The sequence below is a fragment of the Suncus etruscus genome, chromosome 10 (assembly GCF_024139225.1).
Source record: "Suncus etruscus isolate mSunEtr1 chromosome 10, mSunEtr1.pri.cur, whole genome shotgun sequence".
In the NCBI taxonomy this organism is placed as follows: Eukaryota; Metazoa; Chordata; class Mammalia; order Eulipotyphla; family Soricidae; genus Suncus; species Suncus etruscus.
The window spans coordinates 28,574,738-28,592,274 of NC_064857.1; the positions used below are offsets into that span (position 1 = coordinate 28,574,738).

The 17,537-nt window shown below is 34.7% G+C and overlaps 1 protein-coding gene and 1 non-coding gene across 2 annotated transcripts in view; both read left to right on the top strand.

Moving 5' to 3' along the window:
* The window catches only part of CPA6 (carboxypeptidase A6), a 274,096-nt gene that overhangs the window by 246,235 nt on the left and 10,324 nt on the right, over positions 1 to 17,537 (top strand). The window contains exon 9 of the mRNA XM_049781830.1: positions 15,676 to 15,878. Within this exon, the coding sequence (XP_049637787.1) occupies positions 15,676 to 15,878 (203 nt within the window). The remainder of the gene's footprint in view (positions 1 to 15,675; positions 15,879 to 17,537) is intronic.
* LOC126021173 (U1 spliceosomal RNA) lies at positions 10,443 to 10,605 on the top strand. The gene has a single exon (XR_007499779.1). It is a non-coding gene; the product is annotated as a U1 spliceosomal RNA (small nuclear RNA).

Consider the following 17,537-nt stretch of genomic DNA (forward strand, 5'->3'; position numbering starts at 1 on the left):
ATTCTTCAATTAGATTTAAATAAACAAACAAACCCATTCATATTAACTCCCTAAGACCCTAATTTTGTAAAATTTCTCTTTCTACCCCTCCATCTTGTGTGACTTTGGGTATGTTGCATTTCACTGGCTGGAAAAGATCTGCATAAACATACTCTCCCCAGTCATGTGGGTAAGTGCCCTGAATGATGACTGAATAGGTAACACAAGTGGACCAGAGCCAGCACTGCCTGTGTAAAGTTAGACTCTTGTTTATATCCCATTACAAATGAGTGGCTAAATTTCCATTAGTTCTTTTACCCAGTTTGTTCCTTCATAAATAGAGCCTTCTTTGATTTTGTTGTTTCAGCTGCAGTTTAAACTAGAATTTCTTTGATTTGTTTTTCCCAATTTGGTTGTCATTTTGACTCTTTCTATAATTATACAATTTGTACAAAGGATTGTGTCAAATATCAGTTGCAAAATGACCTTGATGGATCATTATAAGATCTGGCGAGATATACAGCTAGCTGGTTTCCAGAATCCAGCTCATCTGATGACCTAATGTCCATGCCTTCCTAACTATGAGTTTGTTCTAGCAGAGGTGAACCTCACAGAGGGAAGCATACTTCAGTATTCTTAGGTAAAGGATATTAAAATAAGTAAAATTTCTAACTATATTATCAAATACACCCCCACATTGTAAATTATACAGAAATGCTCAGGCCATTGAAAACATAATTCAGTCAACACTTTTTTTTTTCTTTTAATCTGGCAAGTCTCAGATTACATCAAATAAGAAACTATTCTTTTTTAAAACTATGAAAAAACTAAGGAGTCCCTTAAGATGAGCCTTTTATTCTTTTTTATTTTAAATTAATTTTTTTATTAAATATATTTTATTTAAGTAACATGATCACATTTGGGTTACAGTCATAACCAGAACACCCCCCTTCACCAGTGCAACATTACCTTCTCCCCCCTTCCCATCCCCTACCTGTATTCAAGACAGGCATTCTACTACAGTAATTTGTTTTTAAGTTCAGTAAGTTGTATTTTTTTTCCTTAAAGGATAAGAGTAAAAAAAAAAAATGTAGTAAAGGTGTGATAGTGGCAATCGCCAATGTTTGCATAGGTCCAGAAAAATGGAGAAAATGGAAAAAAACTCCTGGACCTGATTACAAAAAGGCCTCACCCCAGAAGTTTATTGGCATAAGACAGACTCTGGGTTCCAGGCATACCAGTCTATCCAACTCCAGTCATTCTCAAAATCCCGGTGAAACTTTTGCACACTTTAGCTATAGTTGGTATCAGACTTTTATTTCGTCGATGTCAGGCTGATGTGGAGCATCCTCTGTTTCAGCATATCATTAAATGCAGAGCGATCTGCCCTGCATGCAGACTGTTGCTGAGTCGCCTAGGTGTTGGGAGTACTCTTTGGAGTAAGTCAATGCCAATGCAGTGGTAGGTCTTCTCTAGTAGAGGCTTGGATCCTGGGAATGTTAGACAATTGTGGTTGTTTCCATAGTTCAGGTGTGTGCATAGTTCAGGTGTGTGTGGGCGATGCCCATTCTTCTGAGACCTGAACCAAATCATTATGCCAATGTTCAGGGTAAAAGGCCTAATTACATTACCAAATTTGTGTTCCCATCTCTATTAAATAAAACTTGTTTGCATATGTATTATTTTCCCATTTTAATGTGCCTATGCAAAAGAGAAGCAATGCCATAAGATATTGTTGGTGCATCTGGGGGCCAACGAATAAAGTCCAACATTTTCTGTATTAAATTAATTTTTATTGATTTATAATACTTTGGAACTTTAGAGGTATAGTTTACTATATCTCACATGACCAGAATACTCCACATAAACCACCAAAAATTATAAAAACCCAACCATGCTACTCTTTAATAAAATGTGTGTTGATAACTTATTACATATGAGTAGAAAGTCACATAAATTCACAGTCTCTGTTCACCATGAAATAAACATCATTGTTCTAAATGTCCATCATAGGACATGAACAATTTAGGTAGTGATAAAAACCAAGAATCAATATATAGCTCATAATGTTTCAAAATTTAAAATTAACATAATAAAATTTAAATGAACTTTCTTATAATCACAGATAACCCCAATCTGTATTTACTACATGAATAACATATAGTTTTATTTCTGATCAATGTTTAACCCAATCTGTATTTACTCTATGACATATTGTTTAATTTCTTATCAGTATTGTGGGTAAACATGTAAGAATTTGTCTAGGAAAGACATTATCTTGTATTTTATAGCATCCACTTAATACTGTGATTATCTTTGTTGATGTTATAAGCTGAGGTAGGAACTAGAATTATCAAAAGTCTTGATAGAGAGACTCTTAAAAGATATAATAATCAAATCAGCACAATAGTTTATTAAAATGATAATGGGAGAGCACTAAAATTATTGTATGAGAGTTAATACAAAAATAGGGCATTTGCCTTGAATGCAGATATCTTGGATTTTCTACTCAGCACTCCATGTAGTCCCCTGATCTCACCATGAATGATCCCTGAGCACAAGGCCAATATCTGTTTGTGGCTCAAAAAGCAAAATTAATTAATTGGCTGATTAATTAAAATTTAACCTAGGTTTATCAGTTTAATGTAGAATATCAAATACATGAATATCTAAAGATACAAGAAGAAATTAGAAATAACAAAATCCGAAGAATCTATGACCAAAAAAGACCAAAAAGATTTAACAATTTATGAGGGGAGAGCACCAAAGATTTTAAATTTTATAACTTGAAGATAGGGTTCTTGCCTTGCATGTGGCCTATCCAAGTTCAATTTGTGGAGTCTTTTATCATGCCCCAAGCACTACCTGGAGTGACTGAGTACAGAACAAGGAATAATAACCCAATAGCATCATCAAGTATGATGAACTAAAAACAAAGACTAACAAAGGAGAGTAACTTCAACAATCAAATCATTAAAATCACATAAGCTAAAACAAAAATATTTCCCCCTTATTACACATGTTCTTGATTCTATCTGAACTTTCCCTGAGGGTACTGGGCTGGGCTGGGCAAAAAAAGAATGCAACACTGCTGAGTACATAGCTTCAGAGAATAGGGAAAGTAGGAGTGACTTCCCATCTCTAAGCAGTTCCTGTGACTGCTTGGACTCTGGTTATCACTCTGGATTGTGGGAACAGAAGGACCCCACAACCAAGTGAAAATAGACCCCCACAACCAAAAGAAAATAAAAATAGGGGTACTTTTTTCAACACATTTTTTCTTTTCACCTTTCCAGTTCAAACTGATCTTTTTGCTCTCTGAACTGAGAGATCTGGATGTGCCAGGACATTTTTTGTTTGTTTGTTTACCAATCGTAGTCCTTGATTGGGTTAGATGAGAACAGGGAAATTCAAAAGGAAATGAAACTTCTCTTTCTCCCCCTTTATCATTATCAGTATTAAAAAGATTCTATTTTCTTCTTTTTTATTTTCTGAAGTGATAATGGGCGGTGCCAAGATTGAGCCCAAGACTACTTGAAATTTTAAACTTTAATCCTTTTTATCAAGAGCTCATTTTTGAAATTTAATGTAGTGATAACATTAAAAATAATATTTTGGGAACAAAAACCTGCCACGCACACACTTTTTGTTATTATTTATTGTGTTTTTATTCCTTATCTTTTAAATTGGGTTTCTGCCTTTTTCGTAGAACCTTGGGACACAGATTACTTTATTTTACCACATATTCCCTCATTTTTCTATAAAACTAAGAGAAAAGGAATAAAGAAAGGCTGGGGCAAGGGGCCAAATGGTTTTGTATGCATTGGCGAGGAAATAAATAACCTAAACTTGAATAATCTAAACTCAAAAAGGACCTGTTACACTGGCAGGCCAATGGGCAAAGGGTAGGATGCGCTCAGGGTTACTTCTGGCTCTGTGTTCAGAAATCGATCCTGGCAGACTCAGGGGACCATATGGGATGCCAGGAATCCAACCACAGTCAGTCCTGGGTCGGCTGCATGCAAGTCAAACACCCAATCGCTGTGCTATCTCCCCAGTCTCATCTGCCCTTTTGAGATTTGTACTTTCCTACTTTAATTCTAGGACAAGTATGAGGCTTTCTCTGTCTTTGGGGAAGCCTCCTCTCTCCCTCCTTGAGCACTATACTTTCTTTCTTTTTTAACTTCTTCTGCCCCTTCCTCAGTACCTCCAAAGAATGTTTGTTTTTACTCCAAAAATAATAATTATTTAAAAATAATAATATTTTTAAAGTGAGGCATGCAAGAAGCAGCAGAATCTCTCAGCAATTGGTGCACTGAGCTACTGATTGTTCATTTGATACTGATTTTTAAATCCACCAATTTTAAATATATTTGCCTGTTTTAGCAGGTAACCCTCCCATACTATGCAATCTTTCAGAGCCTGTAAAGTATATGAGTAAGATTTCAAGAGCTTTTATTTACTCATTCTTTTTTCACTAAAGTGATTGTTTTTCAGTATCACTATATTTCTTTCCAACTATACCAAAAACAAATATCATCTCTGATCATTTTCCTCTAGCTATATCATTTGCATTTTACAAATGCTATTTATATTGTCATAAATTCTAAGTATTTTTGGTCCTTGTTACTATTCTTAACATTCTCTTATGTGTAATTAGCATTTTGTTCCTTCTGGCTACTAATATTATTAAATATTTTCCTGGTTTTCAGACTACCAGCTCCCTTTCAATCTATATGCTTGTTTTTACTTATTTTATTTTATTTTGGTTTTTAGGCCACAGTCAGCAGTGCTTAGGTGTACTCCTTGCTCTGCCCTCAGAAATCACTCCTGGAAGGTTCAGGGACCATATGAAATGCCGGGGATGGAGCCAAGGCCGGCATGCAAGGCAAACGATCTACCTGCTGTGCTATCTCTCTGGCCTGTATATGTTTATTTTAATTGAAAATTCCTTTTAAGTAACTTCTCCATTATTATAAAAAGTTCCTTTGAAATGCTATTCTTACATACAGCTAAAGAAATTTCATTTTAAGTTTAGCTATTATATTTCTTCAGCTCTATTTCTGTTTGGACTTTCTCAAAAGTTTCATTCTTTCACTTTGCTGGCATTCTCTACTGGTCTCATTTCGGTGAGCATCTTCTGAAGTTTGTCTTCAAATAGCTAAAGAAACTATATGAATGCAGCCTCAAAACCCTGTTTTTTAAAGAGTTCTTTCCAGTCGGTTTTGATTCATCAATGTGAGTTTCACCAACTTCCTATTATGTCTTGTGCTCAAAAGGACCTGGATAAGGGGTTAATAGTGATGGGTCTCCACTGTGACACTGAGCTCTTTTGGGAGGGACAGGGATTTGAGAACATTAGTACTCAGGGCATAAGTTCACCAAAGTTGAAGGGACCTCAGTAGTAATTAGGGGAGAGAAGTCGTATATGCTATTCACATTTGTGCGTCAAATACAAGTGAACTTGGCAAGTACCAGAGGGAAATGTCACTAGTATGCTCTAGTCACTAGATGACTATGGTAACATTGACTTGAGGAATAGCTGTATAACCCATGTTGGCATACATTGAAGAGAAGGCGTTTATCCACTAATAGAGGGAAAACCTCAGATAGGTCATAGACCAGCAATGGAAAATTTTCCTTTATTAGGCAACTACCTCAGGATTTTAGTCAGTTTAGCAGTAAAATCAAATTTAGGAGTTTAAAGATTGCAAAATTAGTTTCTATGTTCATCTGTGTATAGGAAAATTTCATGACTTCATCTCTCCTGACAGCTGCATAATATTCCATTGTGTATATGTACCACAGTTTCTTCAGCTATTCATCATTGAAGGGCATCAGTCAGAGGGAGAGACACACAGAATAGTCTCACTTATCTATGGGTTTTAAGAAAAATAAAGGGCATTATTGTTATAATACCCAGAGATGAGGGCCAGAAGGACCAGCTCACAATATGAAGCTCACCTTAAGGAGGGGTGAATATAGCTAGAGAAATGATACACTAACAACTACCATGACAATGTTGATTAATGAGAGAAGTAAAATGCCTGTCTCAAATACAGGAAAGGTATGGGTGGAGCGAGATGGGTTCACTGGTGGTGGGAATGTTGCACTGGTGAAAGGGTGTTCTTTTTGTGACTGAAACCCAACTACAGCCATGTTTGTAATAACAGTGTTTAAATAAAGATATAAAAATAAAATAAAATTCTAAATTCTATTCTAAAGTTCTAAAATTCTAAATTCTAAAATTCTAAATCCTAACTCTCTAAAATTCTAAATTCTAAATCTTTAAAATTCTAAATTTCATTCTAAAATTCTAAATTCTAAATACAGATTATAAAATCATAAAATTCTAAATTCTAAAATTTTATTCTAAAATTATAAATTTCTAAAATTATAAATTCTATTCTAAATTTCTAAATTCTAAATTTCTAAAATTCTAAAATTCTAAATTCTAAATTTCCAAATTCCATTTAAAATTCTAAATTACAAATCCTAAAATTCTAAGATTCTAAATTCTATTAAAAATTAAAGAAAAATAAATATTTCTTTTTTTTATTTTTTATTGTGACCAAAGTGCATTACAAATCTTTCACTGCATCATTTATGGTACATAGTGACAATGAATGAGGGGCATTCCCACCACCAGAGCTGTCCTCCCTTCGCCCCTGTTCCCAGTATGCATCCCATATCTCCCTCCTCTACCCCCCAGAATGCTAGTGCAACTGGTCTCCACTTTACAGCTTGTTGTAGATTGAGCATCTATTCCACTGTCATTGGAGATAAAAAAAAAAAAAAGAAAAAAGGGAGAAAAAAATGTGGTGACAACTACCAAAAAAAGAAAGAAGAGAGAGAGAAAAAAAAAAGAAAAGAAAAAAGAAAAAAATGGGCCCTGCAAATAAAAATAAAAATAAATCTCTAAATAATAACCACAAGAGTGAAAAAGAAAGAGAAAAGTGGAAGAAAAAAAGAGAAGGAAAATAAAGTCAAAAACTAACAAATCAAAACAAAACAAGAAAAAGTATGGGTGCTGGAGTGGTAGGGTTTGGCGTTCCCCCCCACTTTTTGTTTGTTTGTTTGTTTGCATAGGCACAATAAGCATTGGGAAGAAAGGGAATTCCTGTGGCCTAAGAGATTCAGGGTTTCTCCATCCTTGAAGCATACTATCATGGGATCAACCCCTGGCTCCATATATACTCATTACCCCATCCCAAAGGCTTTTTTGTGATGCCAGGAAAGTTTCCTCTCGGTTGTGTGTGAGAAAATCAAGCCACTGTAGCTAGCAATCTTGGTATTTGCGCAGGTTATAGGTCAGGGTCTAGGATAGAGTCTCTAGGTTCTAGAGTTCCTATCCATCGTTGTTGTTGTTCAGTTTTCTGTAACACTTGCTCCCTGTTTTCATTCAGTCCCTAAGCCGAAGCCCAGGATATTATGGATCCAAAGGTTCTGCACAGTCTCTGTTGTCCAAGTTGGACCTCTGCAATAAGACATCTTGTTGTTGTTGTTGTTGTTGTTGTTTATGTGTGCTGGGCTACAGCCTAGGGTAGGGTTTTCCTTATTAGTCCCAAGGTAGGTTCAGTCACGGTTGTCAAAGTCAGTTTTCTGTTGTTGGTGCTCTTATTTTTCACAGTTCAAAGGACAATATCTCTTCTGATTTCCATTTAGTGTTAGATGATGTGATAGGACAGCCTGGTCTTAGGTCAAGTTTTCTTTTCCTCGTTGTCATATTAAAACTGGCACAAGTTGGTGCCAGAGTAGTGTTATAAATCTCCCAATGGAGCTTAGTTCCTGGTGGTGTTGCCCGGAGCTGTATCATTTCTACGTCGGGGATCTGGGGTTTCGAATTGGACTAACACTGTCCAGTCTCCTGGGGACTGGTTGTATCCACATGACACATGTTCAGGATGGGAGGCACCCTTCTGCTATAAAAAGTGAGTTCTTATCCCTAGAAGATAATATCTTGTTTCTGTGTCTATGGTTTCCCCCTTTTTTACTGTGCCCATACAAAAATGTATGGTGTCATACTGTGTTGCTGGTGCTATTCTGGGTAAGGATGACAGGATGTACACACAGTCTCTGTTGTCTGGTTTTGTTCTGAGCATAAAAAATAAATATTTTAATAACATTTGTAATTGAGTTCAAGGCAAGTCATACTGAAGGCAGGGAGCTATTATGGTAGCATAGGTGAATAATGATGAAACCATAATGTAATCATAGGAAAATTTAGCAAACAATTAAGAATTTGCTCTTCAATTGAATAGAGGAATGAGAAAGAAGAAAGCTAGTATTATTCCACCTAAATTTAAACCTCAACAACTAAATGGATGTTTAAGAAACACAACCAAACATTCATTTGGAGGACAAGGAAGAAAAATTCAGTTTCATTTAGAGACATATTGGGCTTTCAGAGCTTCTCAAACAAGCAGATGGAGCTGTCCAAAAGACTCCCATATATAAGTTTTAAACTTGAGATAGAAATTATAGAGTTGTTGGCTTACACCTGCCTCCTCAAGAATATTGCTCCAGGAATTATCTCATTTATATCATACCTCATCTTTTATTTGTACTGTATTGGAATGCCAGGATTCAAACTTGGATCTTTGCTCTTTCTACATTCATTTCTTCAAAGATATGCCTATCACTCCCAACTATATATATCTTCTTTACATATTGTTTCCCCAAACTATCTATTCTTCGTCTTCTCTGGATATCTAATAAAGAGATCATTAAAAAATGTCCAAAACTAAATCTGTAATCTTCATTTTATCAGAACAACTCTTCAGTCATTATCTGTTCAATTGGTGGCAATTTCATGATTCAATTTCAAGCCTAAAACCATGGGAAAATCTTTAACATTTCTATCTTATCCTACAAAAAAAATCCATTTAGTAAACCCTTTGGTTAATATTTTTATAATAGCTCCAACTTCCAGTCACTTTTGATGTTACTATTACCCTCCTCCAGTCACCATCATTGCTTACATTAATAAAGGACCCTTACAGTTATTCTCATAATTTCTACAATATACCCTCTCCATGGGCCACACTCAAACTCTGTCTTAGTCAAAATGGCCTTTAAAATGTAAAGAGATAGTAAAGTGGGCAAGGGACTTGTCTTGCATGTAGTCAGCTCTGGTTCAATTCCCAGCACTTCATATGGTTTCCTGAGCCTACAAGGAATGATCATGAGCACAGAGCCAGTAGTAAGACCTGAGCACTTCTGGGTGAGGCTCAAACACTAAAAAAAATACAATAAAATGTAAGTCAGATTATAGTACTCCTCAGCTCAGAATGTCTCTACATTTTACTAACACAAAGAACACAAAATTACTTATAAAACATCACATAATCTGGGACCCCATTGATTGTATCATTTTATCTATCTCTATCCTCCCCTTGACATTTCTCTCCATCCCATTCATTCTCTAGGTCTACATGGAGGTCATTACCCTGAACTTTCTTTCTAACTAAAACACCCTCCTCCAGATGTTATAGTTAACTCACTGTGTTCTTCCAATCACTTAAAAGAGAGCTACTACATTACCATCTTTATTATTGCCAACCACTTCTCCCTTGTTCCTGATCTTTTCAATACTCCACTGCTTTTTCTTTTTCCTAGTATTTTTCCTTCGTAAAGTATTATTTATCAACTCAGTGTTTGTTGTATGTATTGTATCCCTCACTTTGTATACTCTATTTGAAATGAAAACTCTACAAAGCCAGAACTTCGGGTTTATTTTTCCACTGACATATCCCACTAGTTAGTGCATAATAATGCTTATTGAGTAAATGAGGCTATCATATAATTCTTAATTTAAGAAGCCAAATTTATTGAATAGAATGGTTGCTACAGAAAATGGACTAAGGCAGATTTGTTGGTACTTTTTAATTTAGGGGAATAATAAAGGAAAAGAAACCTATAAGAACAACTAAGAAGCAAAGAGCAGTGTTTGGGAGAAAAAAAACAAGGGAATAGTGTACCAAAAGCCAAGAAAGGATAATATTTCTAGCAAAAAGTCAAATTATGTGAAAAGACCAAGTACAGTTGGTCCAGAACTCTTGAAACACAATCTTTTCTATGCCTGGTGGGCAATCTATCCTTTTTTTAATGGCCCTGTCCCTCCCCAAGTACCTCTTGTTTGCTGCATCTTCCTCAAAACATTTCTGAAAAAAAAAACAAAAAAAAAAAAAAACATTTCAGCCTTTTCCCTCTCCAGTTAAATCTATTTCTCCACTCAGTTTTTAGAAGGAAACTCACTAGTACGCAATTGCAGTTTTTATGCAATACAGGGGGAAATTAATGGCTCTATTTCTCCTTTGACTTGTTAAAAACTTACTCATAAAGCTATCACTACATTTTGTTGGAGAAAAGAGGGGTCTATATTCACATACATGGGAATTTTAGAACTTCTATACAAGGATTTGTCAGACTGCTGCATTTTCTTTCTAAAACTTCTCATTTATATACTTACCTGGCAGGGGCAATTCGTGATCACGAAGGTGGTTTCCCCAGGGTGAGGCTCCCCCATTGAACTCCAGACCTGTTGACCCCTGCGATTTCCCCAAATGTGGGAAACTCGACTGCATAATTTATGGTAATGGGGGACTGAATGCGCTCTCTCCCCTGCAAAAGAAAAAAAAAAAACTTCCCATTTATTAGAGTACTTACAATGAAAAAAGTCTGTTTTAGATTATACATTACTCAAGAAATATTTAGGTAATCAATGTTCAAACTATCAGGCTTATTTAAAAATACTTTATTGTTGCTACTGTACTTCAACAATTTGTAGAAATGAACAGGAGTTAGGTTGACTAAACAAAGACCTAAATAATAGAATTGTTTGAGGTGGAAACATCTTTCCTGAATAAAGTTGGTATCAATATTCATTCAACAACATATAAAAAAGCAGTGTGCAGCCATAAAGACAGTATAGGCATAAGGCATTTGCATTTCATTCAGTTGACCGTTTTCAATAGTTGGCACCACAATGGCCCACTAAGAATTACCAGCATAGACCCAACACACACACACACAGACACACACACAGAGACACACACACACACACACACATACACACACACATACACACACACCAGTGAGAAAGAATGGCCATATTTGCTAAATATAGTACAATAAGGCATAACCACTGTCTTGAAGATTATCCTCTAAAAAATAGGAAACCTGTATAATTAAATAACAGCAATGAAACACATACTGCAAATTTACAGCCAGAGAATTTTCTTTAGAAATATCTACATTCTTTACTTCGTCACTCTAATTGCCTTCTGTAGTTAATGTACAATGTCAAACAAACCTACCCTAAGCAAATTGCGTAAGTGCAAAAAGTAACATTAAGCAAGTAAGTACCCTAAACAAAGTACAGAGCCATAGGTAAGCCCTAAGTCCTTCGTTTAGCCAGGTATGGCTTAAAAATAAAAATAATGGGGAAATGCAGTTAGGGAAAATAAAGGACCAACGAGACCATGATAATTGAAAATGATCACTCTGGACAATAATTGGATGCTGAAAGGAGACAAAGTGATAGGCATGATACCCCTTCAGCAACTATTGCAAATCACAGTGTCTAAAAGAGAAAGAAAGGAAAAAAGGAGAGAGAGAGAGAGAGAGAGAGAGAGAGAGAGAGAGAGAGAGAGAGAGAGAGAGAGAGAGAGAGAGAGAGAGAGAGAATGTCTGCAGGCAGGAAGGGTCCAGAAGGTGGGAGGAAAAATAGTGATAGTAGTGAAAAATGTGCAAAGTGAAGGGTGTTGTATGTCTGAAACTCAATCATAAATAACTTTGCAATTGTGAAAAATAAATATGAACAATGTTGTGTTTAAACCATGGTGTTTAAATAAAGTAATTAAAGTTATAAAAATAGTAATAATGAATAGGAAGAAGGAGGAGGAGGAGAAAGAAGAGAAGGAAAGAGGAGAAAAGAAAGAGAAGAATATTATTATTATTTTACATTAAGATAGCACAAAAACCTGTACAGCCAAGGTGGTATTTCAAGCAGAGGAAAATTTTTTAATTAATTATGTTTACAGAATTGGCTACCAATATATTAAAATTTGAAGTATATATTACATATGTGCAGAAATAAAGCAGGACTGGAGCAATAGTATGGTAGAAAATACATTGTACTTGCATACAACTGACCCAGGTTCAATCCCCAACATCTCATGTGGTTCCTTGAGCACCACAGGAGTAAATCCTGAGTACAGACCCTGGAGTATAACCCCTGAGTATTGTTGAGTGTGTGCCCCCCAAAAAGAATTATATGAAAAAACTCAAATTAAAAAATATATTTTAAAATCTATAAATTACCAATAGTCTTTAAGAATAGTGAAATTGCCTTAACCAAGATAGAAAACCCAAAATTCATTTAGAATAAAAAGACCCTTTTATTGCATAAGCTATAACATTTCTAAAATTATCAGTTACCTCAAGAAAATCATAAGCTGAAAGGTAAAATTCATTATGATAGCAAAACATCTAAACATAGATTCATATTTTTCTGTAGAATATTAAAAAAAAAACCGCACAGCTCAAGAGAGCATAAGCCGCACATAAGCAATTTGGTCAAGTGCCCATTCAGAATAAACATATGAGTCAAAGCTCATTGAGAATACAGTGGGAGACCAGAGTGATGGCAGCTATTGTCAGATAACCATATTTAATGCAGCAAATTTGAGTAATACAATTTATGGCCACCACAGAGGCTCTAGTCTGCCTACAGGACACCATGCTTTTTTGAATAATAAGATATTCCAACACCTAGTCACTAATTACCACTCTAAGTTCACCCAGTGAAACTTCCCAATTTAAATTATATGTTTAACATAGTATTAAATGTTTCTTGCAGCCCAACCTTCATTTTTATTGTAATTTCTACATGAAACTATTAGAACTTGTAAGTATCCTTGGAGGTTGATCTCTTCCAAGAGGCATAATCTCCTTTAAGATATGGGATGCAAGCTAGGAACGGGGGTGGTGGGAGGACAACTTTGGTGATAGAAATTCCCCTGATTCAATGTTAATATGTTCCTAAAATATTACTATGAAAGATATGTAATCCACTTTGTTCAAAATAAAAATTATTATAAAATAAACAAACAAAACAAAAAAGAAGTCCTTCCTAAAGCTTTCTAAGAAGCCTTCTCTCCGCATCCATACATCTTCTAAATATTTTAGAGCATTTACCACATTATGCTGATATCTTTCTGTAATTTTAAAAATTTAATTTTTTCCAGCACTTATTATTTTACATACTTTATTTGCAAAGAATTTATTTCAAAAAGAGTTTGAAAATTGCATTTTCCATTTCTGTGCTTTCCCCAGAGTTTTTCTTTTTGTGTTTTTTTTTTTTTTTTACCAATATAAGCTTCATAAACTAAAACATACTTTGTTGTTTGTTTGTTTTGTGTCACATCCAACTGTGCTTAGGGTTTATTCCAAATCTGTATTTAATGATTACTCCTGGTGGGAAGAGAGGACTATATGGGATGCTGGGGGCTCAAGTGTGTGCAAGACAAAATTATACCTTTATTCTTAATTCATTATATCTTCACCACACATAATCAAACATACTTTTTTAACCCTTCTTTGCCTTTCCTCTCATTTTTACATATAATTTTCATCAACAAAAGTTAGTTCAAAAGACTAGTGAAAGCACTTAACAACAATATTCTTATGGCTCTTGCTTCCTTACCAGGTTATTACTGCCATTATTTAAATATGTAAACTATTTTATAGGAAAAATCCAACTCTTTTTTTCCTCAATGAAATGAGTTGTTTCTCAACATCATCTAGACTAGGCTAGAGATATGGCTCAAAGGATTATATTATATGTTGTCCTTGTAGGAGTTTCAGATTTGATCCTTGTTGTTACAGGATTCCTTGAGTACCTCCCAAAGAGGATCTGAAGTCCCTTGCTAGCAGTGACAATGAATAATACTGGGTAGTTCCTCCACACAAACGAACACCCAGAAGCATTGCCTGCTGATCTCTCTGTCATTTCAACAGTGATTTGTTGAGACTCCCTCTATCATTATACCAAATTTCAATATATTCTGTCCTACTGGAGTGCTAGTCAATAATTGTCTCAGTATCATATTGTTTCTATTACTCTACTTTTTGAGGGTATGTTTTATTTATTTATTTAGTTAGTTAGTTTTGTGGCCACACCAGGAAGTGTTTAGGACATACTACCAGTTCTGCACTCAGCATTCAGTCTTGGCAGAATTTGGGGGAGCCATACAGAGTGCCAAGGTTTCAGCCTAGGTCAAGACAAGCACCCTACCCTCTAATTCCTTTCCATTACATGGTATATTTTAATGCTTGTTCACATTAGCTAACCTTCTTCCTTGCACTTACTTATTTTCCTCAAAATGTTAATAAACACGTATTTATGAATTACATTATACTTATATTTATGAAAATATATAACTGTACAAAATATATTTATAATGTTGGGTATCATAATAATGAACACGGTACTTTTCCTTGATTTAGTTCTCACTTTAGAAGTGTTTAACATTTTCTTTCTGATAGTCTTATACATTCCTGATATGGTATTGTGAACATATTCTCACTGCTGAGAGTAGAATTACATAATTAAATTTTTTAGGTTTATTTTTGGGGAGGTGTCATACTTGATAGTGCTTAAAGTTTATTCCTGACTCTATGCTCAGGAATCACCTTTGGTGATACTCCGAGGACCATATTTGGTCTTTGAGGGAACTATTTTCAGTGGTTGGTGACCATATATAGTAATGGAAATTGAAATAGCATCAACTTTATGTAAGGCAAGCTTTTAGCCCATACAATATCTCTGACCCCAACTTGAATCAGCCAAGTACAAGTTGCTAGATATTTTTAAATTGACCTCATATTTATGTATAATGGAGCCTCTACTATTTTGTACAAGATGAGAAATAACATAGGCTACATAGATATAAGGGTGAAGTGGAATGAGAGGAAGGGATCTAATGGACTGGATGAGGAATATTGCACTTCATAGAAATACAGACTTATTTCTACCTCACTGTTCTTAACATATAAATATCTTACTAATTACATCATAGTGGATCCTTCTTTAGGGATTTAGTATTCTTTTGACCTGGCATTCACTTATTCAACAAATATTGAACATTATTCATACTATTGTATAAAATATCTCATCCTTTTATAGAGCATTCAAGTCTAACAAAGGATTGAGACTGAATATAAGCCCTATTATGATAGAAAATTTTCTGTGATATTTTTCTGTATTCCATGTACCTAGAATATATAATTGGAATATATAGTTGGAAATGTTAAATGAATAAATATTTGACATTAATTACCTGAGAAGGGAATGTGCAAATATCCTTGATTAATTAAGTGGGGCCTTTACCTGCTCTGAGGATCAAACAGAAATTAGTTCTCCAGCTGATAGAACTTTCTTTTTGGAGTAGTTTTTGCAATCAGTTAAACATCTGTACTGACCTCCTATTCAATCCGCCCTTCTATTGTGAATGGCAACTCTAACAACCTTGCATTTCTCTGTATTGATTTCTGTAAAATAAAATCAGATTTATTGCTTCATACTATCAGGTGTTTATTGTAATTAAAGGGAAGTATTTTACAATAATCACCATTGTATTTCTTGCTTCATGCCTGTTCATCCTGCTCTCCATTTTCTTTTCAAACTTTCAGATGAAGGAGCTTCTATGCACCCATGTGATAATACATACTGTGGACCTTTCCCAGAATCTGAACCGGAAGTGAAAGCTGTAGCTAACTTCCTTCGAAAACATCGTAAACACATTAAGGCTTACCTCTCCTTCCATGCATATGCTCAAATATTGCTGTATCCCTATTCATACAAGCATGCAGCAATCCCCAATTCTAGTTGTGTGGTAAGTATTTGAGCATTTATGCTTCTTTTATATTTCCAAGATTGTTCTAAGTACTCATACTAATGAAAGCATTTTATTTATTCTAAGAAATATGTTTGTATATTATATATTAACTTTTTTCTTTTTTTAAATTAATATCTTTATTTAAATACCTTGATTACAAACATGACTGTGGTTAGGTTTCAGCCATGTAAAGAACACCCCCCCTTCACCAGTGAAATATTACTATCACCAATGTCCTAAATCTCCCTCCTCCCCATCCCACCCCCGCCTGTACTCTAGATAGGCTTTCTATTTCCATCACACATTCACATTGTTAGGATAGTTCTAAATGTAGTTAGTTCTTTAACTACACTCATCACTCTTTGTGGTGAGCTTCATGAAGTGAAGCCCTCCTCTCTTTTGTCTCTGAAAATTGTTGCAAGAATGTCTTTCATTTTTCTTAAAACCCATAGATGAGTTAGACTATTCTGCATCTTTCAACTGTTTTTTTCTTAATAGTATGTGGTCGGTAACTATTATTATCCCTATTTTACAAATGAGGAAATTTTATTGTAAAAAAATTAAGTAATTAATCTTAAAATACAAACTGCTATGATGCCTGGGATTCAGCAACAAATATAACTCTAGCATTCTACTTTTTAACAACTGTACTTTACTGCTTTTAAAATACAATAATTTCAAACCAATTTGCATTCTTACCACAAGCTATGCAGAAAATGTCAGATGGATTTGATTAGTATTACAACTTAGGTCAACTATGCAGAGCTGTAATTAATTTTATTGAATAAATAATTTTTCATAAATTATAGTCTTGTCCTCATTAATTAAAAGCAAGCTTTAATTTATAACCTTAATTTTATTTGCTGAATGCTGCTTAGTCTCTCGACATATACTTGACAAGTTGGTGCTAAGAATGAGCCATCTTTTAGGAATAAGATTATTTGGAAAATAGAAAAGCATTTCTTTCTTTCCTTAACTCAGAAACCATACTAGATATTCAAAATAGTTTATAATTCTCCTAAAGCAAGATTTGTACAGTCTATCATATCTAAAGGCCCAGAAGACTCTAAACCAAGCTAATCAAGCATGAAACAAGTATAGAAGGAGGTGTTGTGATTAAGAAGAGACAAGTGAGAGAATTCTTGGGTTACTATTAATGTTCTGCTTCTTGACCTGGATGTTAATTACAGATGTATGCCATTAGTGATTATTCATTGAGCTATAAGTTTAAAGTTTGTGTACCATTCTGTGTGCATATTATATTTGAACTTAAAGGATTTTATAGAAAGAAGTGTCTGTCCCCTTTCTTTCTTTACCTGGAGCTCTTAATCCTGTAAATTAATTAATCTAGATGTCCAAAAATTCTTGATCTAGATATTCTAGAGGACTTAGAAAGACTAGGGAAGTTGAAGAGGTTCAGAAGAAGGACTGGGGGAAGGTTGCTATAGTGTGTAAAAGAAACAGATTAAAAGAGTTGTTTCTGGTTATTCCTGCAATAATTGTCATCAAATTGTATCTGTTGAGAAATAAAGGAAGTAGTTACACTTTACAGGACTATTCTTCAATACTCTGTTGATCAAAGAGACTTTAGTTTTGTTTTAGACCAGGCATCCTCACCATCTAGTACCACAATTTTTCTATAGTTAAATCTTCCTC